The sequence below is a fragment of the Nyctibius grandis genome, chromosome 8 (assembly GCF_013368605.1).
Source record: "Nyctibius grandis isolate bNycGra1 chromosome 8, bNycGra1.pri, whole genome shotgun sequence".
In the NCBI taxonomy this organism is placed as follows: Eukaryota; Metazoa; Chordata; class Aves; order Nyctibiiformes; family Nyctibiidae; genus Nyctibius; species Nyctibius grandis.
In genome coordinates this window covers 31149245-31176995 of record NC_090665.1, presented here as the reverse complement: position 1 = coordinate 31176995, position 27751 = coordinate 31149245, and the positions used below count along the sequence as shown (strand labels likewise).

The following is a 27751-nucleotide window of genomic DNA, read 5'->3' as shown; positions in this document are numbered from 1 at the left end:
CCGATGCGGGGAGCTGCACCACGACCCCGAGCCCGGGCAGGGGACCCCTCGGGCCGCCAGGCGGTGGGTGCGGTGGGGCGGGCGGCGCGTCCCGGTCCCGGGCCGCCTCCCCGCAGGTGCGGTGGGGAACAATAGGGGGCGGCTGGCGGAGCAGCGCGCACCCCGCGGCACTGCCGCAACGAGTCCCGGGCGGTGGGCAGGGATCTCTCCTTCGGCAAGCACGCCGAAAGTAGTTCCTCTTTGTTCCCCAGCGGCAAAGGTTCGGCTTCACCTGTGTCCTTCCGCCGCGGCGCTCTTCCTCCCCGCCCCCTGGCCCAGGAGCTGCCTGTCGGCGCAGGCGGGGCCCGCCGGGGCGGGGCCGAGGCCCTTTGTGCTCCCAGAATGCACCAGCTTCTCCTCCGCGGGAAACAAAAATGGCGAGGGGCTACGGTGGAGCCGGGCTGTCTGTGAAGCGGGTCTGACCCCTCCCCCGCCGCCTTTCCTCCGCTGCGCCGCGGGGTCCGTGCTCGGGGGGGTCCCGCTGCGCACCGAGGGCCCGGCCGCACAGGGGCGCCGGGGGAGGCTCCTGAGCTCGCTGATTTCCCTGTATGAGGCGGTTGGCACCACTGGAGAGACCGAATGAGGTGAGGGGAGGGGTGGGGTGGGGTGGGGTGGGGGCGGGCCGGGGCGGAGGGAGGGCCGGCCGGGCCCCGCGCGGGGGGGGGCAGCGCGGGGAGGGGGGCGGTCGTGCCCCGCAGCCTGGGCCGCCGGTGCCGCATCGCACCCCCCCGCGGCGGCCGCGCCACCCGTCGGGGAGAGGGTGCGAGGGGCCCCGCTGCTGCGTGGGGGGCCCCGGAGGCCTTTGGGGGAGGGGAGGGCAGCTCCCTCCGCGACGGAGGCTGGCAGGCAAGTGAGGGGTCAGCGGTGCTGTTCGGAGACCAAAACAAAGGGAAGGGAGGCAGGCCGTCCGAGCGGGTCCGTGGAGGTGCCGCAGCGGTGAGGCTGCGGGTAGGCTTGCGCCAGCTGTGTTTTTATCTTCTCGTTTAGGGATATTGTCCGAGTAGGCTGCGTTTGCTCGAGGGCGAAGGGAGCTGCACAAAAGAGGTGGTGGTGTTCGCTGGTAACTTTGTTTTTGGCTTCTTTTTTTTGTTTGCAACGCCTCACCTCTTAGTCTCTGTCAAACTAGGCAATTTGAATGCGCTTAGAAGCTTACATTTTTAGTGCACCGAAATATTTAACTGTTGCTGGCTGAAAGGATGTGCAATAATGCATTTTCTTTGGCATTCGAATTGTGTAGGAAAAATGGGTTGATACTTTTGTTAGTCGAAGAGAACAATATGATACTGTGCTGGATGCTCTGGGCACTGATATTAGTGTTGAAATATTAGGGGTTATCATCCACCCATGAAGTATCTGGGTGCTATTTAAAGGAGAGGGCCTGCATAATTAAATGAAAGGGCCTGCAAGGGAAGCAGTGTAGCGTTATGCTTGTTTCTTGAATTTCTGATAGTTAGGCCCTGCTCATGACTTTAAAAGGCCAAATACAGTCATGGATAATAGCATGATTTTCTCCTGACATAGTGTAAGGGAAAGTGATCGATGCTTTATATCTGAACTGTCAAAAGCATGGGATAATAAGAAAACAGTTTCGCTGTTTCTTTTTTTGGTCTGTAATCAGGTTGGTAAAAGTTAATAAGTTTGCCCTTTTCTTGAGAACTCAAATTACAATTAATTTGAAAGCATTTGAGGGTAAAAGAAGGAAAAAAGCTTAGTTCCTATAGTCTTAGAATATGGGTTTATAGGTTCATAGCTTTTTAGTGGAAGGCGAATAAGGGAAAACAAAGACTGCAAATGTGAAAGAATGTGTGTAATAAAGTAGCGAAAGTGAGAAGGATCTTTGCGAGGAGCTCCCAGCTGGTGAAATGTGGATCTATATTGAGGGTATAATGTAGTAATGGTTTCCACAATTAACTCTTATTTTGTTAAGTATAGATGTGTGGCTTCTCAACAACTTATCTTTTCTACTCTGGGAGGAATTTTAAATCAGATGTAGGTTGCTTCTCAATGGCTTAATATGGCTAGTTACCAGTTGTTGAGGTATACATATTTTTTTTAAATAGGTGAAAGACATACGCGCTGGCAGTTAGATTCAAGGCTGGCCTTGGATATGGTTATGCTTGTCCTTCCCTGCATTAGGAGATCAGGTAAAGTGTATGAGAAGAGCAGCTGTAAGAAATAAGTTGCAGTTCATTTCCTAGTGGAGAGTGGACTTCTGTATTCCCTGGAGATAGATGTGAATGAATATAGTACTAGAAGCACCTAAAATGGCTTTAGAGCATATTTTATGCTCCTCATGCTAGTTGTGGAGGGAAGAAACATGTGTGACTAGAAGCCAATATGAATCTCCTCTTCGTTTGTGAATTGACAGTACTTATTGTGTGACTGACCTCTGAGCTTGCTGCGGAGTTGGTTTCACCTTCTTTACAGGCCTTCCTTGCAGGAAATGGAGGGGAAGTGTGTCTTTGAGTAAAACACACTAGGAGAAGAATTATAAAACCACAGGTATTGTTGGAGGGTCGTTGAGCAGGGTGATATCTGTTACTGAAAGCACTGAAACTAGTTGAATTAACACTTTTAACAATATAGACTTTGAGCTGATTGTCTCTTCCTAGAAGATAGAATCTCTATGGAGGAGTGGAATCAAGAGGCTTAGTTTTCTTTGAGGGGACAAGAGCTGATGATGAGAGCATTCCTGATGAGTCTGGACATATTTCATTCACTAAATATCTTGGAGGGTAATAGTACTTCATGTTTTAGATTGATTTATTTTTAATTTATTTCTGTGGAATGCTCATGAAGGTTGCTGTTCTTGTAGACTAGCCTTAAAGACATTTATCTTCATGGGGTTTTGATCACCTCTGAAATCCTTTTTCTCCTTGACCCCCGCCCCGTGAAAGTCAGCATGTTGTCTGTTATCCCATTCACTGCTTGGGTGCATGCTCATACTGCACTCCTTTCGGAATGTTGCTGGGCATCCTGTATTTGGATGCTGTAGAAACCCAAAAGGCAGTTGCTGTGTTCAAGGAGGTGCTAAGTATACAATTAAGGGAAGACCTGATCTGAAAAGGTGTGTTGTTCATGCTCTGATACTACTTTCTGCCTCGCCTCTTTATGTACAAACACATGATCAATCCCAAACAAATGGCTCTTATAGTACAGGACTGCCCTACCCTATTTCTCTGCATACTAAGGATGTAAGGAAATATGTTATTCTGTAATGATCTTTTAGAAACTAATACTTCCACTTTGCATATCAAACAGAATTAAAACCCTTCTAGTTATTTCTTGAGGGTAAATGTGAGCAAGTAAAACCAAAATCACAAATGATTGTAGTATTATGGACATGAGAATGCACTTGTCCTGGTGGCTGCCTCTTTTTAATAGTATGAATCAATCTTATTAAGGACAGTCATACTTCACAGTGTCAAAAGATGAATCAGGTTAGAAGGGATCTTAGGAGTTCTCTAGTCCTGCTTGGTGTAACGTCAGCCATGAGGCCAGACCAGATGGCTTTATCCAGTCAGCTCTTGAAAGCCTTCAGTGATGGAGGCCACACAACCACCCTGGGCCCCCGTTCCACTGCTGAACTGTTCTCATGGGGAGGGGAAACCCACCAAAACATGGCCCACCCCTGCCATACCCATCAGAATCTCTTATTTTAACATGTGTATTACCTCTTGTCCTGCCATGCACTACTGTGAAGAGACTAATTCCATCTTGTTAGTCTTCTCATAGGAGCTGGAAGGCTGCTGTTAGGCCTCACTGAAGCCTTTTGTTCTCCAGGCTGAATGAGCCTGGTTCCTTCAGCCTCATCTCATAGGGCAAATGTTCCAGTCTCTGACTGCATTGGTGGCCCTCTGCCAAATTTGTCTAGTTTGATGTTTGTCTTGCACTGGGAGAACCAAAACACAGTATTCTAGATGCCATCTAGAGAGTTCTGTGTAGAAGGAAATAATCACTTCCCCTCGGTCTTCTGGTTCTGTTCCTGTTAATATAGCCCAGAATACCACTTGCCTTTGCTCACGTTGTGCTTTCCTTGGCTGAGGGATGCCTAGGTTAGAGTCCCTTTATCCTCCTTCAGTACAGTTTATGATGTGGTTTAGGCTTTTGATTGTACCAAAATACAAAATAGTGTAAAGATAAGGAGCTCAAAGTATGTCTTGTAGATGTTCTATGACATGGCACATTGGAAGCTCCATATTTGGCTACATGAAGTAGCATAAAAGGGTAGACTATAATCTATATTTGTACTGGATCCTCTATTTGAAAGAAATTCATGGCAATTTACTAATGTAATGGCCTGTTCATTTATAATTGGAACAGTGACTGTTGCAACAAATTTGCCATTATGAAAAGCAAAATGAACTTTTTCTTTTTTGAATCAGACTGATACTAAGTTGCGGCCTGGGTTGGGGTGGAGGAAGTATCCTGTTAAGTCTGTCCGTCGGGCTCAGCAGGATCTTTTGATTTGGGGGAAGAAGGTATGGTTGACACAGTGAACGGATGATGTTTGGCATGAGGTCTCATAAATGGCAAAGAAGATGCAAGGAAGATGGGAAGAAACATGTGATTGGGATCTAGTATCTCTGCAGCTGCTGACAGAGGTACTGGCTCCCAGTCACAGGTTAGCAGCTATGATGGAAGCATGGCTTGGGCTTGGTTGTGCAGTGCTGGGTAAACCAGCTAAGATTGTGTCGCTCAGAAAAGATTCATTTCCCTTTTCTGCTGCCTTCTGGCTGTGAGCGATTGCTGCTTACCTGGCTTGTCTAGTCACCAGACCTTTCTGTGAGGTAATTTAATTTGTTTAAAATGTCAGAAAATTAATCCATATTAAGGGAAAGAAAACTGAATACAAAACTTATGGAGAAGTCAGTTTGTCATTCCAGAGCTGGTGGGAGGGGAGCAAGCTACTGTATTGGATAAGCCATGTGTGAAACTGCCCTCAGTTTTGTGTGTTCTGGGCCCTTGCTAGACCTCCACCCCCTGCCCCATTCCCTGTGAGATGTTAACTGTCCTGTTTTAAGGAGAGCAGAACAGACTTCTGGTATTTTGCAACCATTCTTCATAGTTCAGCTTTCCTTAAAGTTTAATAAAAGTGTAGTTTGCCTGAACTTCAGACACAACAATTGTGGTTAATCAGCAGTAATGTCACACTTCCAGAATTTAAGCTGATTAACTCTAGTTATCGTAAGTTCTTTCACTAGATCTTCCTCTCCTGTATGATACCGTATTTTCCAGTTTTGAGATAGATCCTAAACCTATGTGAGTTGTCTTAGTAGGATGCTCTGTGGGGGGGGGGATTTCTAGTCTGAATTCACTACTCTCTGCTAAATCTGCTGGGCTTTTTAAACTCGTCTTCCCTTCAGTGTGATTTGTATTTACTGGGAATAAATGAATTTTCTGTAGGTCCCACTTCTATGAGTTGTCTCAATGGATTAAAATTTTCTCTTAATATGCTTTGAGCACTTAGTTGTTAAAATTTAGTATGTTTAAATTGGCTTCCAAAAACTATTTGTACTCATAGGGTACCTGTCGTGTGTTACTGTTGCAGTATTTGTGAATCACATAGCCATTCTGGAAGGAATTTCCTGAAACTGCATGGATTGTCAATGAAACTGCAGTCTGGCAGTGACAGTTGAGGGAGTTTGTGTCTTGAGTTGCTTGTTTGCATTTGTTCTGTTGTGCTGACAAACCATTCTGTGAAACCAATCAATGAACTGAGGTGGCTAAAAAAATAACTCTCAAGGGAGTTTTTCTTAAGAGGAGTTGTTTCACAGCTGTTGTTACAACTGAAAGAGTACAGGAGTATGAATGACCTTAACCTGGCAGTGCTGCTGAGGAAAAAGACACTTGGAAACAAGAGGGAGAGTGCTCAGTCTTTTAAATCCTCCAGCCTTTTCATATCTTTCTCCTTTTTTTCTGCTCCTTCCTTTTGTAGGGTTGCTGTGGAGATACAGGAGTCAAAGGCATCAAATGAACGTTGAAATTTTCTAACCTCTAATAAGGAGGTTAGAAAGAGTTACAAACAAGTCAGAACTAACAGAAGTCTAATTTTGATTTTGATAAATACAATGCTATGCATAGTAAGTTGTCATGGTTCACTAATCAGACTGATTTATGTAGCTTACCTTCAGAGGGAGTTTACCATTCCTGTTGACAAAGAGTGACAGCTATCTCCTGCTGCTGCAGCGTATTATAAACTAATTCATTAAGTAGATGCCTGTCTTGCTTGAGAATATCTATGGTTATGATCTAGACCCCACGGTGAAAAATCAATGAGCATTTTCAGTATTTTACAAGACCAACTTCTCAAGAAATGGTGAAAGTGCACTTCTGTTTTGAAGCCTATTTCAACATGCAAACACATTTTATTGACTTCCCTCACTAATTTCTGAAAGATTGTAGGGGTGCGTAAGTACTTTCTCTGCATTTTAAGTGCTCGAGTAAGAATACAACCACAACATAGTTGTGTTGTATTGAGTAAAGGATGTAAAGGCAAGGTAAGTTGGACATGCTGTATGACATGCAGTGTAGCTTAGTTGTGCAAGTTAAATGAGATAAAGTAGACTTTTATCTTGGATAAGTTTTTCTGAAAAGCAAGACATCTGTTGGATATTTTGGAATGAGAAGTTCTTGGGGAGAAGCTTTTAGGATGGTGGGGAAATTTTTATTTAAAGGTTACTAATTTTTTTGGTAACTGTAAAGGGTATGGTAGGAAGGTGCTGTGGAGCTAAACTTTAGGGAAGACTTGAAGCAGTTCTGGAAAATGTGGAACCTTTAAATTAATTCCAAAATTGGCAAGCAAGAGTTAACCTCCGTTTCCATTTTCACTTAACTTCCAACAGAAATTTATTTAATGGTTAGTGTGACTTTTGGTACTCCACTACAGTGGAGACAGCTGTGGCAAGACAGACGAGAAAGTTATTAACATTTTAGGCATATAGTTTTTACACTGGTCTGTGCTGAATTTCTTGTGATTTCTTGTACAGTGTTTCCAGAAGGCACTTCAGAGACACTTACGGCTTGCTAATTAAAGTCAGCTTGTTAAAACAGTAGCTCTTCCCCCTTAATCTCCATCAAAAACGTTGAGGGAATGTTTCCCTGAAGATGAACTTCTCATCCATGTGGAAAGCAACTGTTAAGCTAGCTCCAAGTGTCAGCCTATTGTGATAACTAACCCTATTTTCAGTCTATGTGTTAGATAAGCCATAAACTGCCACAGCAGGAGCTACTTCATGAGCTGTTTAGTCATGACTTCAGCAGTGCTGTCTCCCACAAAAAGAGCAATGAGGTCATTGGAGAAGTGTCTGATTTATTGGCTCAGACCTTTACTGTGTGTCAAGATCCTTCAGTGTCTGAAGTAGCTATTGTGAATTTAGGCTGTTATCTCAGTCAATGTATAGACTCATAAGTGCTTTTGTGCCAGAAAATGATGCATAACGCATTTTTATTGTACTCTGAATGGAGTTATGGGACAAACTTCTGTACTTAAAATAATGTGATATGCTTTTGAAGACTTTTTAAAAATATTAAAACTCATAAAAATAGTTGTTGATTTTTAAAATGGAAATCTGTACTAGATTATGTATAATAAATGATTAGATTGTATCTTTTTGCTTATTCTGTACAAGGTCTTTCACACAGTTTTTTCAAGAACTGGAAAAGAAGAGCCAACATCCCTGCCTTTTTAGCTGCTTTCTCTAGTTTCTTAAACCAGATAAAAAACTGGAAAGAAAATCTGTGAACCTCTAGAAGAGAGTAGTCCTGTCAAAACACTTGTTAAACTGTTTCAAGGTGCACTAGTGAATTTGCTTTAGGTGCTTTGAACTACACACAGCAACTTATTGAGCCATTTAATATGCTAAATCAAGTTCATAGATGTAATTTGAAGTATCTGAATACTTTAATACTTTGTAATGATGATTTATTGGCTGAGAATAGGTTATAGTTTCACAACTATTTCTAGGCTGTTTTGATCAAGCCTTGGCTAGCCTTTAAACATTGCTTGCTTTGTGCTAAGTTGGACATGTGTGTAGTCAGAAAGGTTGAAGGAACTGATGAAGGTAAAAGCTTTTTTTCTGCTCTTGACTGGCTGACTTCAGACACATTTGTTTCTGGCCATGTTTGGTACTTGGGTGTGTAAATGGTTGCACAGATAGATACAAGGGAGGGAGTAGAATGTGGTTGCAAGAAGTGCTAAGGGCTGGGGCCCTGCCTCAGAGGCCCTTGCAAAAATTTAAGCTACTGTACAAGACAAGGGGCAAAATCTTGCAGTGACGTACAAAAGATGGTAAGTTTTTAAATGATGAAATATTCTAAGGGTATGATGTTAATCACAATAATGTAGAAAGTGTACAAGGACTTCAAGCTACTGAGTGACTGGATAATGAGGTGGCAAATTAAATTGGTGCAAACAGAAGTAATACACAGTGGGAAGAGAAACAGTAGTCTGGGAGCAGTTAGAATGAGAACCTGCCGTTTCTAATCATTCTTTGAAATTTCTAACTCAGTGCCTGATTGCAGTGGTTTGGGGGAAGGCTACAAGTGTTATTAGTTGGAAAGGAGCAAAGAATGAAAAATGGCCTGGGCTACCGTGCTATTATCCTGTTATTGTGAACTTATTTTGAATGCCGCATGCATCCTGTCCCTTTTATCAGAGGCTAGAGTAGAACGGGGGAAAAGCAGTGGTAACTTTAAACAGCTTTCACATGAAAAGCAGCAGAATTGGTAGGATTATTTATCTGGGAAATATGGCTGGGTGGGTCTAAACATCGTTACTGGGATGTGAAGGGAGAAGATGGAAAATGACAGTTTAGTTTTCTGATGCAATGATGAAGGGTGTCAAATGAAGTGACAAGGTGCCAGCTGTGAAACAAGCCAAAATAAGTGCTGCTTTACAGGTTCAACAAAACATGTAGGAAAACTTGCAGAAGAAAATTCCATTAAGGACTAAAATATAAAAGACATAACTGCTTGACACCTTTGGATCCACAGCCTGTAAGAGACTTACACTATTTGGGAGAGGAGTGCTATTCTAAGTTTTCTGTTCCTCTGGTCTTCCCTAGTCACCTGTCTGAATATTTGTGTATTTGGGATCAGGCAGGACTTAAAGTGGTGACCCAGTTGTGCATGCGGGTGACAGAGTTATCGGGCGAGGTGGAACACTCGTCTGGCCCATTATGGCTGCTCTTACTGTCATGTCTTTGTTTAGACTTAACAGTGATTATGCTTAAAACAGTTGTCTAATTTTCTTGTGTCCAACCTTCTTGGTTTAAATTTAGTACAAAAAAATTGTTGATTGCTCTCTAGAATATTAACTTCTGCATTTTTGTTTTAAGCTATTATAATTCCAGTTTTATTTTCATATTGAACATAAATAGTAAACTTTTTAGGGAGAAGGGATTCCCTTCTCTTTGAAACTCTAGGATAACATCTCTAACATCTGAATGGTAATTATCATCAAACCATATAGGACACTGATTCATTTACTGGTTTTGTTGGTGCTTTGTGATCAATTCAAATGTTTCTGGTGCTGATAATGTACCTAAGCTATCTTGAGTGAGGTGAAACTTTGCTCTTTAAATTGACTCTATCCTATTTAACTCTATGATCTGTTCTTGTGTTTGCATCATACATTTAGTTTCTAAAGAGAAAACACATTTGAATATAGGAATGGTAACTTTGTTTTATAGTCTCAAATTCTACCTGTTACTTATTAATATTCTTCTTTGTGCATTATCTGGTCCTATTTTATAATTTTCTATATTTTACTCCTTTACTTGGAGTGATAGCTAGTCTGACATAAAAGCATATTCACACATATATAAGTAGGCTATATATTGTGGAATTGTATAAGGAAAAAATGATTGTTGATTCAAGTAATTTATGATTTTGAGTTTCATGTGTGAAGAAAGGTTGCAAGGTCTTTTGTTTTCCTTCCTTATTGTTTTCCTCTCTGATTCTAACAGATAAGAAAACTTACTTTACATGAGAAATGTAACATGTAGAAATTCTTCCTGTGCTGGAAACCTACAGCTATGCTTAGTGGCAAAGCATGATGCTGTGTTGGAGGTACCTGAGTCAGTATAGACCTTGAGTTAGCATAGTGCTCAGCCTGGTTTCTTCCCCCCCGCCCCGTGTTTGTGGGTGTTTGTGTATGTGTGTGTATTTTTTTGTTTGTTTGGGGTTTTTTTGCATTCTGAGTGAGCAACTGCAGAGTATGACGTTAATTGTCAACTACTACTCTCCCTACCAAGGTAACATAGTTAGAATTTGCTTAGGACCTTTTTAGCTTCCTTGGAATTTTGGAAAACTGCCAGCCACTGGAGTGACTAACGTTTTGCATAAGTAATCCTGCATTGAATATTTTTGATGCATTCTTTGATGCTTCTGGTGACTTCATGAAGAGTCTCTGAGATGGAAAGTTTGTGTTTCCTCATCTTCATTTACATTAGTTGATTTCATAGAAGATTTTTCTTCATATAAACTTGTCTCTTGCAAATTTTGTAGACTCTTATAGTAGCAGAGGCACTGCTGCTAAAGGTGTGTAAAGTCTGAAAACATGACCAAGTTTTTAGTTACCTGAAGTTCTGGAGTTAGCTAAGTGATTTCTAGCTGCGAATCATCTTAATATTTAAAATATATGATTTCTTACTTTAACCTAATTGTAATTACCGTTTCTCTTGCTTCCCTTTCTTCAGAGACTCTACAGCGGTGGGTAATTCACTGGTCCATAAGCGGTCTCCTTTACGTCGAAGCCATAAGACCTCAGCATCTCTGTCCAAGCTGTCGTTACGTGATGGACAGAAAGCCAAAAAGCCACTGTGTAAATTTGAAGAAGGTCAGGATGTCCTAGCTAGATGGTCAGATGGCTTGTTTTATCTTGGAACTATCAAAAAGGTAAACAATTTTTTAACTTCACTGGAGTTTTACAGTATCATATGTTGGCTAAATATTACAGTATTATTGTCTCACTTAGTATTAAATACATGCTTCTGTTTAGTCCTTTTACTCATGTCTTCTACTGTATTTTTGGTTTTCAGATAAACAAACTGAAACAGAACTGCTTCATTATATTTGAAGACAGTTCCAAATCCTGGGTTCTCTGGAAGGACATACAAACAGGCAAGAACTTCAGTGAAGTAGTCATTGTTTGGTATTTTATTTGTTTAGATTACTATATCTGTTACAATAATATAATGTAATAATTTATTTTATCCCAAAGAGCGATATAGTTTGATGGGACCCAGGATCATGAATTAAGCAAATTAAAAAAAAAAAAAAATCATTGCAGTTACTTTTTTGTTGGTTCTTTTTTTTTTGTTTTCACATGAGTGTGCATGGAGGGGAGAACACTTCTAGAAATCACATTTGAGTTTATTTGGATGGGGATAGAGTATAATACTCTGTCTTAACAGAAAACTCCAGGCCCTAATTTACACCAAGTTTATGTCCTCCTATTGTTTTCAGTTGAAACAACAAGACGTGGAAAGAAACCAAAGACTGGAAAATCCTAGGTTTGAATGGAGTTTTCACGTTTAAAAGTAACACCATAACTGTTGCACATAAGAAACCATTACAGATTTGGGAGTATTCATGTGATATAAAGAAATGTGCAATTATCAAGTGAGACATCTATTGTATATTAGCTTTGATTTTTCAGATACTTGGGGAGTAGCTAGTATTTTGATAATCTAATGCTAATGAAGCATGGATGACAATTTCAGTGGCAATTTCTTCTGAAAATTAGTTACAACTTCCTCATCATATAAAGGCAACGGAAATCTGATCTGACTCTTGGTGATTCGTGATGTTTAAACTAAACACTTCATCTGCTAACAGGAGAAACTTTGTATTCATAGTAACAAAAAAATCACCTGCTTTATTTCTGAGAAGCTTTTAAAACACTGCTGTTCTGCTTCTGTATTGTACTAGTTTATGATCTTTGATTCATTTATCCTATCAAACTTTAGTGCATGAGTATGATAATGTAGTTTAAGTAATTTGTATTTTAATCCAGATTTTTACATTGATACATGGTATAATTGGAGCAAGATGTAGTTCTGTTTCCAGTTTGCAAGCTAACATTTTTTTTCTTCCTTATACTGTGTCCTTTTGTATACTTGCAGATATGTATAAGAAGTAATAACATATTTTCTGAGTGTTGGATTTTAATGTTAAAGCACCTTGGGCAGATCTGTCAAAAAGATATGCACCAAAATGTGCATGTATTTACATGAAAAGAAGCACAAACTACTGTAAATACAAAACATATCTATCAGTTGTCCAGATAAGATTTGTTTATGCGTATTTTTTAGCCTGTATTTACATTCTTTATTCAGTTATTTAGTTTTTATTGTTGATATTAAGGAACCATGGACTGCATAGTAAATAGGCAGTATATAGCCTATAAATATCTGATAGCCTATGATAAGTAATATAAATATTTGTAACACATACAGTCTGTACAAAATGTCTGAATTCATTCTTGTTAGGAAGTTAGGTTCTGTAACAATGTTTCTACAATGCATGCATCTGTAACTGAAACTACGAAAAAAGCTATATGTGTGGTAACCATTCCAACTGCAGATGCAATCTGAAAAAAAAATCACACTTTCATCTTTGTCTAGGAGCCACTGAAAGTGGGGAAATGGTCTGTACAATATGTCAGGAAGAGTATTCAGAAGCACCGAATGAAATGGTTATATGTGATAAATGTGGGCAAGGTAACTAGATTTTTTTTTTTCCTATTTACTGCATTTTAAAAGATGTTTTGATTTGTTTTATGAAGGAGGATATTTGCCTGGCTATGACTGCTCAACTGATCTTAAATTTTATAGCCCTTACTGGCTATTAACAGCTCAGTGAATAATGATAATCCATGTTAAAGTGACTAACATCTGTTCTGTAAGTAAAGTTTATTTTTTCCACTAAGAAAAATTAAAAGACCGTTTTGAATGTGTTACCAATCTTTTTGATCAGGTTTTTGGCACTTAATAATGGATAATGCCTTACAGTTGCATTAAAATTATATATAGTTAATTCTGTGTAAGCTACTTCCGCCATTTTAATAACACTTTGGTTGATAATTTTTTATACAGGTTATCATCAGCTGTGTCACACACCAAATATTGATTCCAGCGTGATTGATTCAGATGATAAATGGCTCTGTCGACAGTGTGTTTTTGCAACAACAACAAAGGTGTTTCTAGAAAAACATTTCTTAATGCATCCCATATTGCATGCACACTTTGTTTTTTGATGTTGAAACAAAAAAATAAAAGAAATAGAATTTTTTTTCAATGATTTCTTTTTTTGTTAACTTTGATCTAAATGGAAGTTTTACATGTTGGGAATTAATATTTATTTTACTAATAGATGACATTTGTCTTTCAATTTATTTTTAAACAAATATACTAGTATTACAACATAAATACAGGTGAAACTATTTTACTTGATTATAGACAAATTTTTGTAACTTTCAAATTAAAGGATTTGAAAGTTTCAGAAATATATTGTTTTTGTAAACTAATGTATTTGTTTTGGCACAGAGGGGTGGTGCGCTTAAGAAAGGACCAAATGCCAAAGCACTGCAAGTCATGAAACAAACATTACCATATAATGCAACAGACCTTGAGTGGGATGCGGGTCATAAAACCAATGTCCAGCAGTGTTACTGCTATTGTGGAGGACCTGGAGAGTAAGTAAACATATGATATATCATAAGAACTTGTCTCCGTAATGCAGCTGTAAACTTTGGTGCTGATCCTGTAGACTTTTACTTGTGATCTTGTTAGTTTCTGTTTCTATTGTGTGTAGGTATTAAACTCGATGCAAAATAGAATTTTGAATTTTAGATATATTGGTTTTAAATATCTCATGGGAAATACATTATTAATGGCTTTCCTTCTCCCATCATATCTTTTGGTTTGTTTTCATTTTGTCATGTGACCATCGCATAACATCATAGTCCATTCTACAACAAGCAAGAACATATTTTTTTCATTGCTACTGTTAATGTGTTGAGATTGGGTGGAGCTGTTTGATCTTCTTGCAATTCTAGGCAGTGTTTTTCTGATGTTAACTCAGCTCTGTCATTAGTCACAAATACAAATTTATCTAGAGATTAGTTTATTAAATTTTGTTGGAATAGACAGCTGTCCGATTCTACCATAACATCATACCCTGGATTGCAATTATTGGCAGGGGAAAAGACTTTCTTTCCTTTTATGGCATTACAGAGTCCTCTGCTGGTCCTTTCTTACAAGAAAGGCAAAAAGAGGACTCCTTAAGCAGGTAGAGATAAATACTCTGGTGTCTGCATGGATGAGTGAATGAATAGAATAGCATTGAAGATTTGAAGTCAAGCCAAGTCAAGAGTCCCACAAAGAAGTGAAGCTTTTGTGTTTATAGTCACAGGACAGAGCTCTGGCTTGAGAATTTTGCAGACTTGGACAAACACTGCCTTCAATTTTGCATGGTTCCTTTTCTCAAAGGAGAAGCTGAAAAAGTGTAAACTGTGAGGTTCATTTTGAGGATTCAAGTAGTTGAATCCTCAGAACAAATATTTGTGACTTAATGTGACTGTGCTGTGCTCTGGAAAATAACAAGGAAGCTAATCTGGTATGTGAGAAAGAGCTTATATGGAGTTACTGGATTCTTACTATTGGGAATTAAAAGGTAGTTGGCAGAGGGAATTAAATTTTTATTTTCTTCATTTAATAACTTAAGCCTTTTACTAGGCTATCTTTTTATTGTTCTCAGTCACTCTTTTCTGGTAATGATTCATTATGGAACTTTGTTACTGAAATATCACTACAGATGACTATTTTATAAACTGTAAAAATCAGTTTGGGTCAGAAGATGCATTGCTAGTTAATTTAAACGTAATGAAGAACAACTCTCAGCAACTTTTTTAACACATTTTGTTTTTCTTTATGTTGGTGAAGCTGGTATCTAAAGATGTTGCAGTGCTGCAAATGTAAACAGTGGTTTCATGAGGCTTGCGTGCAGTGCCTCCAAAAGCCAATGCTTTTTGGTGACAGGTAAGAAACCAGCTATACTTTATGGTTGTCTTTATTTAAAATGTGGAGAGAATCTCACCTATGAGCTTTCATTAAGGCATCCCTAATACAACAGCATTTTCCAAAAATGGGGTGAGTTTTGTGTAGAAGATCATATGAAATAAAGTATCTGTTCAGGTGTCAGGAAAATGCAGTTCTTCATATCAGTTTAATGAAGGGGGGGGCAGTGAAGAGGTAACCAATGGATAGTTAAATTCAAGCTTTTACTGACTCCACTTCGGGTGGAAGTCCATTATACTATAGGTGCTGGCTACTGGGAGATTGGAAGCTTTAAAGCACACCACTTTGGGCCTATAAGTTAGATAAGGGTTTTCAAGTTCACGTTGCGTAGGTGACTAATCTCTTGTATGCAACAGGCACCATGCTTCAAGGTAGGCTGTCAGCGTGTGTGTGTGTGTGCAGTAGTAGTTCCCTGTGCTAACAGTAGGTACAGGGAACTGGAGAAAGCTGCAAGGATAGTTAGACTGAGGGGAACTCTGTACGTCCTCTGTTCATGTGTGATGAGTCGGGACGAAAGGAAATGAAAAAGAGTGCTGGTCTGTGCTTTCACTTTAAGAGGAACTTGGAGCAGTTGGAGCAGATAAGAGGAAACTGGAGAAGGGAATCAAGGAGTATCTCGTTCATTATCTGTTACATTTTCTTTTTAGCTGTTGGTTGTGCTGGAATGTATGAAGGAATTGAGTTAGGACCCAGGTCCTTTAAATGCATACTTAAACCGGTGCACAAGTTTCTGCATTTCGGAGAGTGGAGTGGGGACATTAGGGAGCACCTTCACTGATATAGTCACAGGTTGAGGGACTTTCTTAGGGAGTGTGAAACAGTGGTACCAGGATAAAATTGAGGAAGTACCTTGTATCTGGCCTGGTAGGTACCAGCACAGATTGTGGAAATTGATAAAGGAAGGTGGAGGATGAAGGGACTCTCAAATATCATATGGCTGGGTTTCTAGCCTGCTTAACTTTAATTTTTTCATAACTGGAGTGTTAAAACATTAAGAGAGTGTATGTCTGTACAGACACCCACTACCCAGACATGTGTACATATATGTATGTATATATTTTTAGGTTTTATACGTTCATTTGCTCAGTTTGCAGTTCTGGACCAGAATACCTCAAACGTTTACCCTTGAGATGGTAAGTATGAATTAAAAAAAAAGGTTGACTTGAATACATGCTCTGCTTTTCTTTTTAGTATTTTGATTCTCCATGCAAAAAAGGGAATACACTTGCTGTCTTGAGTTTCCTGAGTTGTTCTTACTGCTTGTATGAAGAGGGACAACTCTTCCTTCAAAATTTATCCTTAAATGTAGAGATATACTGCAATTGCATGCTCTTGGAATTTATTCCTGGGATTGTTCAGTAAAGTAGCAAGCAAGTACTCACTTGTATACGTGAAGATTGAGATATCTGAACAAAGTCTTTTTTGCAGGTTTAGGATCCTGCCATTAGATAAGCCAAATGTAGCAGGTACTAGAGTACACATCTTGACACGTTTTATAATAGTTTCCTTGATGAGACTTAATGTTAGTTGTAGTTTGAGATCTATGAACTAACCCGTATTAGAAATTATAGCAAATTTAGTGTATGTATATATATATATGCCAACAAATATATGGTGAAAATTACCTTGTCAAATGTTAATTCAGCAAAATACTTCCATGAATTCAGAATTGATGCATTCAAGTATGAACTTGGACTTACTTAAATAAGTTTTGGAATTTAAAAGAGCATCATGACAATGAGATGAGGCAGAGATAAAAGTAAGATTCAAAACAGAAGGAATCACTTGAGGAAGAGAAATGACAGGAGACTGCATAATGTTGTTCCCTGGATTGAGTGTTTTAAGTTGTGCTTTGTGTTCCTCTAAGTATATTGTGCTAATATCTTTTCTACTAAATTATTTCAAAGAAAAGCAATTGGAAGAAAGACTTAAATCTGTTTTTATTCAAATATTTCTGAATTCTAGGGTAGATATAGCACATCTATGCCTTTACAACCTAAGTGTTATTCATAAGAAGAAATACTTTGATTCGGAGCTTGAACTCATGGCCTATATTAATGAAAACTGGGATAGATTGCATCCTGGTGAGGTAAGTAATTGGAATTCTTTTTCTTGTTTTTCCTCAAAGTGCATACGTATGTCCTGAAAGTTAGCGACCTACAAACCGTTTTATTCTGGATGTTAAATCCTTTATTACCTTAAAATCTGGTAATTCCAAATAATGAGAGGACCATCGTTAATTTCCTTGCAGAAATAGAATGCTTTTTAAGTGGTGTATGTTTTTTCTGAGCTGTAAAATTTCTCAAGTGGTCTATGTAACTATTATTTTATTATTTCCATGGCAACTTTATTTATACTGAACTGTTTTTATTTCGTTGCATAGATATATTTTCCTTTTCTTTCATTTTATAATTGTTTCATAGTTCTCTGATATTTTCATGTGCACAAACCAGAAAATGTAAATGTAGAACTGAATGCAGAGTATATTGTGTATGAAGACACCTTCAAAGTCTCTAAGGTGTAACACATAACAAATTACTGTATACAAACACTTTCTCTTTCTTCCCTCTTCCAAACTTGAGGGTGATCAGGTCATGTCCAGGTCTAAAGATTTTGATCCTTTTCCAGGATCTGCTACTTGTTAAGGCATCTTGGTTTTAGTTCACTACTATACTAGTTATTTTTCCAGCTATTTGGTTTACTGGGCAGTTATCTTAGCATTAAAGAAATCCATTTCCTCAAGCAGACTGACTTCATATTTAACTAAGAGGAGCAGTGTAAATATTTTTTTTCTGCATGTAAGGTTGGATGCAAAATTTATGTCTAAATTCAAATTGGCATACTTTTATTAGAATATGCACTTTTTTTGTACATGAAATTTGTTCAGGGTTTTGGAGTTTTTCAATACAGGTGGCATATAACTGGTTTGAAATTTTCTTATCACGAGTACATCCTACTTTTTTTTCAGTAAATTCATACATCTGTAATCCATTTTTACTATCAGACACAATTTGAGAATAAAATGTATGTTCCTGGTTTAAATGAGTACCTACTTTTCATAAATGATGGAAAACAGTTTAAAATACTTATGTTTAGACTATGAGTGTCAATAGTTTGTTAGAAAGACAAGCAAGCACTCAAGCACTACTAAAAAACAACAATTAGTGTCATTATGAATTGACATCTGGTTTACTTTGGGATGTATGGCATCTCTTAGCTAAGTCATATCAAGTCAATAATCCTGTCATATCAAGTCTCAAGCTTTAATTAAAAAAAAGGCTGCACAAAATGTGGTAATTCTCACACCATCTTTTCAATAGAATGAAATGTTCTGGCTGTCTGACTGTGTAGTTTAACAAATATGTAAGTGGTGTTTAATTTTAACTTTTGTTTCCCTTAGTATTGAGGGAAATGTAGAAGAAATTAATATTTATTTCACATAATATAATTTTTTTTTAGATTTAACATAATTTCATGTCAGAATGACCAATCAGAGCAGCTGTGGTGTGGATGAGGAGAGTAGAGCTATCTAGCTGCCATTGACTTGGAGCACACATGCCATTTTGAAGAAGTTGAAAGGCTACAGTCCTCATCGTGATGCTCTTCCCCCTTTCCACTTTCCATCCATGCTCGATCTATGTGAAAAACACATAACTAAGGGGGAAGAAGGAGAGGGGAGATCCAAAATAAGGGAACTCACCTCTCTGTTAAGTGGTACTTTCAATTCCTCAATCAATATTTCTATACCTTCAAGGAAACTACTTCTTTTAAGTCTGAAGACTACATTTTTTAAGGGGTAGATTTTTGAATAAATGCATAAAAGCTGTGTTGAGGAAATGTTCAAGACTGTATTCTGAAAAGATTCTAAATGTCTCTCACTAAGTTGGGAAAAAATTAAGGAAAAAATTACTTCTTTGGTTCATCTGGTTTCTTTATTAAACAGAAATTAGTCACAGAAATAATAACATCTACAATATAATGGTTTTAGGGTTTTTGTAATATTCTTAACTTGCCACTGTTAGAAACGGCACTTTGGTTTCTCTCTAGCTGCTTACCAGACCGCCTAAGCCAGTAACTTTTAGCATGTTATTATTTAGGATGCAGTAAACATACGGCAGTTTTCTATAGTTAAGTGCTATAGAGTTGCACGGCCTCTGGATGGCAATGGATTGTACTGAATGCGAATGGTAAAGGTGTGTAAACACAGTTGTTACTTACTTTGGCTAAAATCGGTTGAATACCTCCCTTAATTTTGGTAGTCAGGTAGAGTGACTGTGAATCTTGCCCAAAATTGTGTTAAAAGGTTGTTTTTTATGAGTATATTTACTCATCTATGTAGCTGTTAGCACATTTAATCTTTTGAGCATTTCTATCTGTCTTCTTTGGTCAGAATTGTATTCTTTAGAAAGTATTTGAAGGTGTGGGTTGGTTTTTTTTTGAGCTGCAAATGTTGTACAGTCTGCTCTGTAGTATTCATACTAATAGTGAAACTTATAAACTGTTTGTCAGCTCTATAATTAAAGATAAAATAAGTGCAGAGCCAATTGGATATAAGTTCTGGAAATTTTGGCACGGCAACTGGAAACATGGTAGCTTCCCTGGAATTTAAAAATAGCTGTCTAAATATAAAAATAATTTTATTTTAAATTCTATTACATAAATGTTGTGTCAGCTTCTTTATAGTCACCACCATACATACTCCGCTTTATGTCTCCAATTCATAAGTATGCAATTTTTCAGAGAGAAGATTCCATGTTTTGGTAGCTTGATAGGGACTAGCTACTTCAGGCTTTGGTGCAAGAAGGGAGGTTAGACTGGGTTTTAGCAAAAGGGGCATGAAAATGGTTTTACTTTTTTTTTTTAAACTCATAACTTTTCTGGGCCTCTTTCATTTTTTTTGTATCATGTTGGCAAAAATGAGAATTAGGTCCTGTGGTAGGATTTTGGTTAATAGGATCACCAATAAAATAACTAAGTTCTTTTGTCATATAGTTATCTTCTGCTTGCAATTGCAATTAATTTGTGAGTACATAACGCCACAGGAGACTTCTTGTTAGCAGTCTTGGGAGGGCAAGCTAGTGTTATGTTCTTTGAGAATATTAACAGTCTTTGAGATATTTTTCTTGCAATTCTTTTAAGTGAAACTCAAATTCTTTGGCCTGAGCTTGAGCCTGGCATAAATTCTGTGGATGTAAATCACAGAATATATGGGATAATGATTAATATCCTTTGGGGTTAGGTAGTTTTTCACAGCTAATACTTCATAAATGTACTTCATATCCAAATCTGTAGTTACAGTAACTCAAAGTAACTGGAATCTTTCCATTACTAAAGAATTTGACAGGTTAAATGATTTCTTAATACTTCACAGCTGGCAGATACACCAAAATCTGAAAGATATGAGCATGTACTGGAGGCATTAAATGATTACAAGACCATGTAAGTTATTGGTACTTTTTGTTTTAAATGTTGTTTGCCTGTTCAATCTGATGTAGATTACAGTCCTCAGTCTCCTTTGCTCAGTCTATCTGATAATCGCTTTGGCTTCAGATAACATTTAGATTTTAAATACTGTTTCTATTTCAAACTATAACATTACATAACTATTTGAGTGGAACCCAGATCATGAGAAAAAATTTGTTTTAACTTCCATCCTTCTTCTGCTTCTCATTCTGTATTTGAGAGTGAGGATTGCATTAGGGGAAAGAGGGGAATAAAATAGCATTAGAATGAATATTTGAATTTGCATAGTTTTGTTTTGCGTGTACACTGTTATTTTAAAAGTTGCTTTTCCTGGGGTCAGAATTTTAACAATTAATTTTAAATCATCTAGGTTTATGTCTGGAAAAGAAATAAAGAAAAAGAAGCATTTGTTTGGCTTAAGAATTCGTGTTCCTCCTGTGCCACCAAATGCTGCTTTGAAGGCTGAGAAAGAACCAGAAGGAACTTCTCATGAGTTCAAAATTAAAGGCAGAAAATCATCTAAACCAATCCCTGATGTGAGGTAAAATAACCCAGTAATTCTAACAATGTTGTAGTAAATTGGGGGCTACTTTGGGTATATTTTGGTGCCTACAAAAAGACCTTTTCATTGTATAATGTATTTTTTAAAATAACTATAAAGGTGGACTATTTGGGAGAACAAGGTCTTTGAACAAATTTAATTAGCCTTCTATTAGCAGCCTTCAAAAAAAAAAAAACCAAACCAAAAACCCAAGATGAAATTTAGCAGTAAGAACAACAGAAAATATCCCAACTTTGCTGCCATTTGAGAAACAAAATCTTTTTCTTTTCTTGAGCTCTTATGCAATAATCTAACTAGAATTCTAAATGGGAGGTATGATGTGAAGTTGTGACTTGTATTAGTAAATGTACCATCTTTTTTACCAAGTGGGATCGTATGAATAAACAGCATTCAACACTTGTTCATTCCTCCTCAACATTAGAAAATCAGTAATATCACTAGAAAGATCTTGTATCTGTTTTTCTAGAGGCGAAATATGTAGCTTTCTACCTGACAATTTTGATTTACCAAATTTAACCTCATTTAGCGCAGTGTTTTACAATAGACATCTAATAGTGTATTCATTGGCAAAGGAAAACATGTATTCAATGAAAATTATCTTCAGTAATACAGAGCAAAATACGAATTTTCTTCTAGGGAATTAAGTAATGGTATAGAAAGGAAGGGGAAAAAAAAATCAGTAGGTCGTCCACCTGGTCCCTATACAAGAAAAATGATTCACAAAACTCCAGAGTCGTCTCCTCTGGTAAGGTTTTGGGTATTTTTGTTTTTCCCCCTTTTTCCCTTTAACTGGATTATCATCTTTGAAGAAAAACATAACCAGTTAATCTGAGTCATGATGTTCCCCCATTCACCCTCAAATAAAATTGATACAGCAATTAAAACTTAATTTGAAGTACTATTTTCTTTTTTTTTTTCTTTTTTTTTTTTTTTTCCTTAGGATAATGAACCTGTTCCAGTGATAGAGAACCCAGCCTTGGAATTACCCTGCACTGTTGGGTAAATTAAAAAAAAAAAAAAAAATCCCTGTAAAACACTATAATACCATGTCATTTATCTGTTTGCTTCTGAAATGTCAGCTCAGTTTTTAATATAAGATTTTCATTACATGGCAACCCTGTTATCTTGCATATCAGGAAATCTGATGGAACTGCACATTCATCCAATACCTCAGATGTGGAATCCACAGGTGCTGCCAGTATGAAAGAAACTACCTCATCTAGCATTTCCAGACATTATAGGTAATTATTCAATTACTCTATCTGCTAGAAAGTTTAAGATTTGCAATACATTAGTTTTAATAAAGTTTTCTGAAAGGGGGGACAGGAAACAATTGGTTCAGCAATACTTCACCCTTAATAAACAGAAGTTGCAGGGATTCTACAAGAGATACCTTGCCAAAGCATGACATGTGATGTTCTAAGTCTGGTTTCTTAAAACCTAAGGTTCTATTGTACTTCAGTCAGTTCTGAACCTTTTAGTTGACTTCCATGAAATCTGATCCAGGTAGCTCCAAAGAAATTACAGTCTAACAAGATTCATGAAGATAGATGCTTGGATGAGAGAGACCCAAACCAGCAATCCACACTTACAGAAAGGCAGACCATTTTCTAATAATCTGTGGCCTAGTCATTACCTGTGCTGTGCTGTTTTGTTGTGGGTGTGTTTGTTTTTTCCTAGTTGAAGCTTAAGCAAAACAAAGGTAGAAGATAAGGCAGGAGGTTGACTTAAGTTATGAGGCAGCTGTAGTAGAAGTGAAATGGAGGTAAGGATATTGCAGAACTGGTGGGAAAATAAATAGAGAAAAATGAGGATATTGCAGAGGGGTATAACATTGAGGATGTGGTAATTCACTGGGATTTGGAATAATGAGCAACTGAGACTTGGAGTAGAGCTATAAATTGCATGGGGGAATCTAAAGAAATAGGACAAAAGAAAAATAGCCTTTATTAGTTCTGCTTAAAACACACAGGGTGAGTTTTTTTTTGTGCTCACTAACTACTGTTCTTTGTTGATGTAAAATATGTAGTTAAATTACATTTACTGAAAAGAATTAAACTCCATAAACGCTTCCTGAGCTTAGTTTTCTAATAAAGGCCACAAAAGAGCTGATGTGTACCGTGAATTAATTTTAGCAGCTTTTGGTTTTGTAGGTTTGAGTATTCATATTAAAGAATAGTAAGTATGCTGTGATTTTCTACAGGCAATAGAGTATGAAAAATTTTTGGCACAGTCTTCATAAATAAATTATTAACTACAATCAACTTCTGCAAATAAATTTACTTGAACTTTGCCCTCTCTCAAGTTCAGCAAACAAGTTTCTCTTTTATTGAGGTACACGGATCCTCAGTCTACTTATTTTGTCTTCTCTGTTTGTGGTTCACACTACCAAGTGCTTTCACGAGTCATTTTTGTGTGCATTACTGCTACAAATAGTAAGTTAAACATGAGTTTTTGAAAACAGACAGACTTCTGAAATTGCTACCTAAGGACTTCAGTCACTGTTTTGTATTTCTGCCCTTTATTCCATTCTTTTTTTTAATGTTAAAAAGATGTGCTTTTTTTCCTCAGTATGTTACATAGGAGTCTTGAACATCAAAGTTTGCATACCATTTAATTTAGGACTCACCAAGCATGTTTTAGTATGTGCAAATTATAGATGTAGGTTTTTACATAAGGATTTGTATCTCGAACACTTTTAATATTTGGATGATGTCAGAAGCTTCTTTTTTCATTACCAGATACAAATCTGTGTGAGTTTTGGACATGCATATTTTTCTGGCCACATATAATAAATCTTTAGAAAATGTGTACTATAGGTAGAAAGTAATGATGTAGAATGGATTTTGCAATATCTTCTTTATATTTCAGTTTTACTTTATTGAGAAATTCAGCTTGAAAAAAATAACTGCGTGAATTCCTTTTTTATTTGCAGTCTTAACTGATATCAAGTCTCAAACTCTTTTATAGTATAGCTTTTGTAATTGAGGCCTACATGTGTGATACAGCTGTATTTTTAATTTGCAAATTTAAGCACATTTGGTGCAGACTTTTCAGAAGACAACTTTAAAAAATTTGCTCAAGAATGGGATTAAGCTGTATCAAAATAGTACTCTTAACATATCTAGGCATAAGTTAATATCATTTAGCTAACCTTTCTGGCATTTTGTTAAATTAATAAAACTTTCCTTATGTAAATAGTCTTTATTTTGTAAGTGCCATATTTATAGTCATCTATCTATAGGCAACAAGTATTTTTATCAGTGAAAAATAGAACAAAGAAGTTATGATATGAGTTGCATGGAAATAACTGATGCTAAAGCATACATTTTGAATAAGTTCCTTGAGATAATGCTGTTTTTTTTTTTTATTTTTTAATAGTCTATCTGACTCGAGAAAAAGGACTCGTACAGGAAGAACTTGGCCTGCTGCAATACCACATTTGAGAAGAAGAGGTCGCTTTCCACGAAAAGCACTCCAGACTCAAAATTCAGAAATTGTAAAAGATGATGAGAGCAAGGAAGATTACCAGTATGATGAACTCAATACAGAGATACTTAACAACTTAGCAGATCAGGAGTTACAGCTCAATCATCTAAAGAACTCGATTACTAGTTATTTTGGTGCAGCGGGTAGAATAGCTTGTGGGGAAAAATACCGTGTGTTGGCTCGTCGGGTGACACTTGATGGAAAGGTGCAGTATCTTGTGGAGTGGGAAGGAGCAACTGCATCCTGACTGTAGGACTGAACATTATGTTCACTGCACTGTCATCTGTAAGTACAGTTCATAATGCAGAGCCACGAGAGAAATGTGTCTTTAAATGTGTTTCTAAAAACAAAACAAAACCAGTTTAGCCTTAACATGTAATTGTTGTCATTACAGCTCTTGTGATAAAGACTTATCTTTTTAAAATCTGATCTGAAATTTAAATTTTTTAATCTGAACATTGTTAGATTGTTTTAGGTTGGGATATTTTGGGTTATGATTGCTTAAAAATGTGCATGGTGTTTTTTAAAAAAAAAAAAAAGACATTTTCTAGAGAACATTCCATGGATACAGTTATTGTGATTTAGAGAAAATATTATGTAGATAGCACAAATCTTTGAAAAATTTTGGTTTGTTTTCTTACCCAAATGTTTGCAGAAATGTATTTCTATTTCAATACTTTCTAGATTTCATAAGTGCAGTGTATATAATGCCTACTGAAGACTGTAAAATACTGAAGTTTTCTTTCAAAGTGTAAAAAAAAAAAAAAAAAAAAGAAAAAAGAAAAAAATATATTGAGCCTGTAAATTGCTCTGTGACCAGACTTCATTGTCGTCTTAATATATTCTTTGTGTGTGTGTGTGCGTGTGTGCATGTGTGTGTGTATATACGTATGTATGTACGCACACACATACTTGTGCGTGTATATATATGTGTGATTGTGACCTATGCAATACAAATTATGGGATTGGGCAGCTTCTGAGAATACATCCCATAATTCTTTTTTCAGGAATAGTTGCCAGTATTTACACAGCAGCATTTCTTCTCAGGCTTATTGGGTGCTGTTGCTTTCTGCGTACTAAGGAAAAGTGTCAAACCAGTGCAGTGTGTTCTGGCAATGGGTGCAGTCATTGATGTTCATATGCTCTAGGTAACATATTCCATTATTTTCCATGTGAATTAACTGTTACAAAATAATGCAGGATCTGAACATGTTGAAATTAACTCTACTAGAAATAACAATTTTGAAAGTTATTGTGGCACACTGATTGTAAATTTTGTGTCCCAGTTATAAACTAAGTTGACAGGAGTCACACACAAGATTCCTACATATCTGTAAAAACAGTGGTATTTTGATAGATGTAGTATGAACAAAGTCTATTATTGCACAGGGTCAACAAACGGTTTGTTGCCATTTGAAGTAATGTTACTGATTTTATTACCACATTACCTCTTTTGTTTTTATAAAATATACCAGGTTTTAAATTGATAAGTTTATTTTACTTTTTAAAAAAAAAAAGTCAAAAAGTCTCTTGCCAGTATTAGATGTTTTTTCTTTGTCTGCTACTTTTGAGGGGGTTTTAGCCAAAGAGTAAACAGAAGAATATTTTTACTTTGGTGGTTATTCACTGTACTGCATAAGGTTAGTTTTCTTACATGCTTACAGTTTACCACCAAAATAAAATTATGTAACACTTACAAATGACAGAGTGGTTTAAACTGTTCTGCCTGGCTTGTACTTAATTATTCCATTACTTGATTATTTGACTTTTTCTGCTCATCTTGAACATCTTGAAAAGGTGATGGGTTTTTTGTGGGTTTGTGTGGTGTTTTTTGTTTGTTTGTTTTGGTTTGTTGTTGTTGGTTTTTTTTGTTTTTTCCCCCCTGTCACTTTATAGCCAAAGGAAGCAGAGAAAGCTTTTTATCCTGTGCTTGGTTTATGGCTGGCCAGGTAATATTAGCTTTATAAAAATGCTAATTAAAAACTGCCACTTCTGTTTACCTTCACTAAAATGTGTGGTTTTTTTTTCTCACACCCTCAGCTATTAATTTAATGTTGCCTTGCCTATAGCTGCAATATTTTGATAACACAGCAACTTCATGTTAATTTTTGAATGTTTATATCTTGGGATAATGCAAAATGTAAAGCCTTTGTAACCTTACTCACACCATCGGTATCTGTCTTTATTGTTTCACTGTATCCAAGTCCTTTAATTCTAACTGAACACCAGCAGTATTTTTTGTAAAGTTTCATTTAAAGATAAATATTGGAATGTACTTGGGGACTTTAGTGGATGGGGAGAAGATATTTGTCAAACTTAAGCTGTTCATAGACTTAACTATTGTGAATGTCAATGTTTCACTTTATTATGGTGGTTGTCTTGACTCTGATGTTCAGTTTGTATTTTTGGAATTGCTTTTTTCTTAGAATTAAAAGACCAACATTAAATGTGTGTATTTTTTGAGAGAGAAGAATGAGTTTTGAATCTGTATTCTTGTGAAGTACATACTTGGTGGTATCCTCCCATCCATTGTTTCTCTATCTCTAGCTTTCCTGTTACTGTCCTGGAGACACTTGCCCTGCACATAGACTTACTAGTGTTCCAGCTATGCTTGAGGGATGCTTTGTTACTAGGTGTCACGTACTGGAAAATGCTGCAATAGTGCTGCTGAAGATACAGCTAGAGTAGTAATTAAAGCACACTTACAAATGCCTTTCTCTCATTTTATGTGAGTTTCATTGTATGTAGTAATGGAATGTCTAAAGGAAAAATACAAATGTTGCTGTATGTAATGATTTCATTTTGGTATGACTTGATCACTGTATGTATGCATGTGTGTAAATATATGTAATTCAAGTTTGTTGTGGTCACTGATTTAGAACCATTTCTATGTGTATCAGATTTAATATTTTTTCCATTATATATTATTTGTATTACAGTAGTATTTAGGTAGGTGAAGCCTCTCTTGAGGCCATTCTAAAAATGTAGGCATCACATGAACAAGACAGCAAAGAAATAACAGCATGTTACTGGTCAGAATTGTAAAATAATCATCATAGCAAACTACTTGTTAAATCATTGTTCTCAACAAAAACTTCAAGAAGAATTTTGAATA

At 37.0% G+C, this 27751-nt stretch overlaps 1 protein-coding gene across 1 annotated transcript; it reads left to right on the top strand.

Annotated features, from left to right (window-relative positions):
* The first annotated feature begins 265 nt into the window (after positions 1-265).
* Positions 266-27723, top strand: MTF2 (metal response element binding transcription factor 2). Its single transcript, XM_068406043.1, has 15 exons — positions 266-623; positions 10740-10938; positions 11082-11163; positions 12669-12764; positions 13140-13240; positions 13590-13738; positions 14988-15083; positions 16187-16255; positions 17088-17211; positions 20494-20561; positions 20956-21126; positions 21784-21892; positions 22088-22146; positions 22284-22388; positions 24529-27723. Exons 1-15 carry the CDS (start codon positions 619-621, stop codon positions 24881-24883), a joined length of 1788 nt encoding a protein of 595 aa, XP_068262144.1. The 5' UTR covers positions 266-618; the 3' UTR covers positions 24884-27723.
* The last annotated feature ends 28 nt before the right edge of the window (positions 27724-27751 follow it).

Bases quoted from the DNA above. Each gene is read 5' to 3' on its own strand.
- MTF2 (XM_068406043.1), top strand. The intron at 11,164-12,668 runs GCAAGAACTTCA...ATCTTTGTCTAG, and splicing joins CTGGAAGGACATACAAACAG to GAGCCACTGAAAGTGGGGAA. The intron at 22,389-24,528 runs GTAATTATTCAA...ATTTTTTAATAG, and splicing joins AGCATTTCCAGACATTATAG to TCTATCTGACTCGAGAAAAA.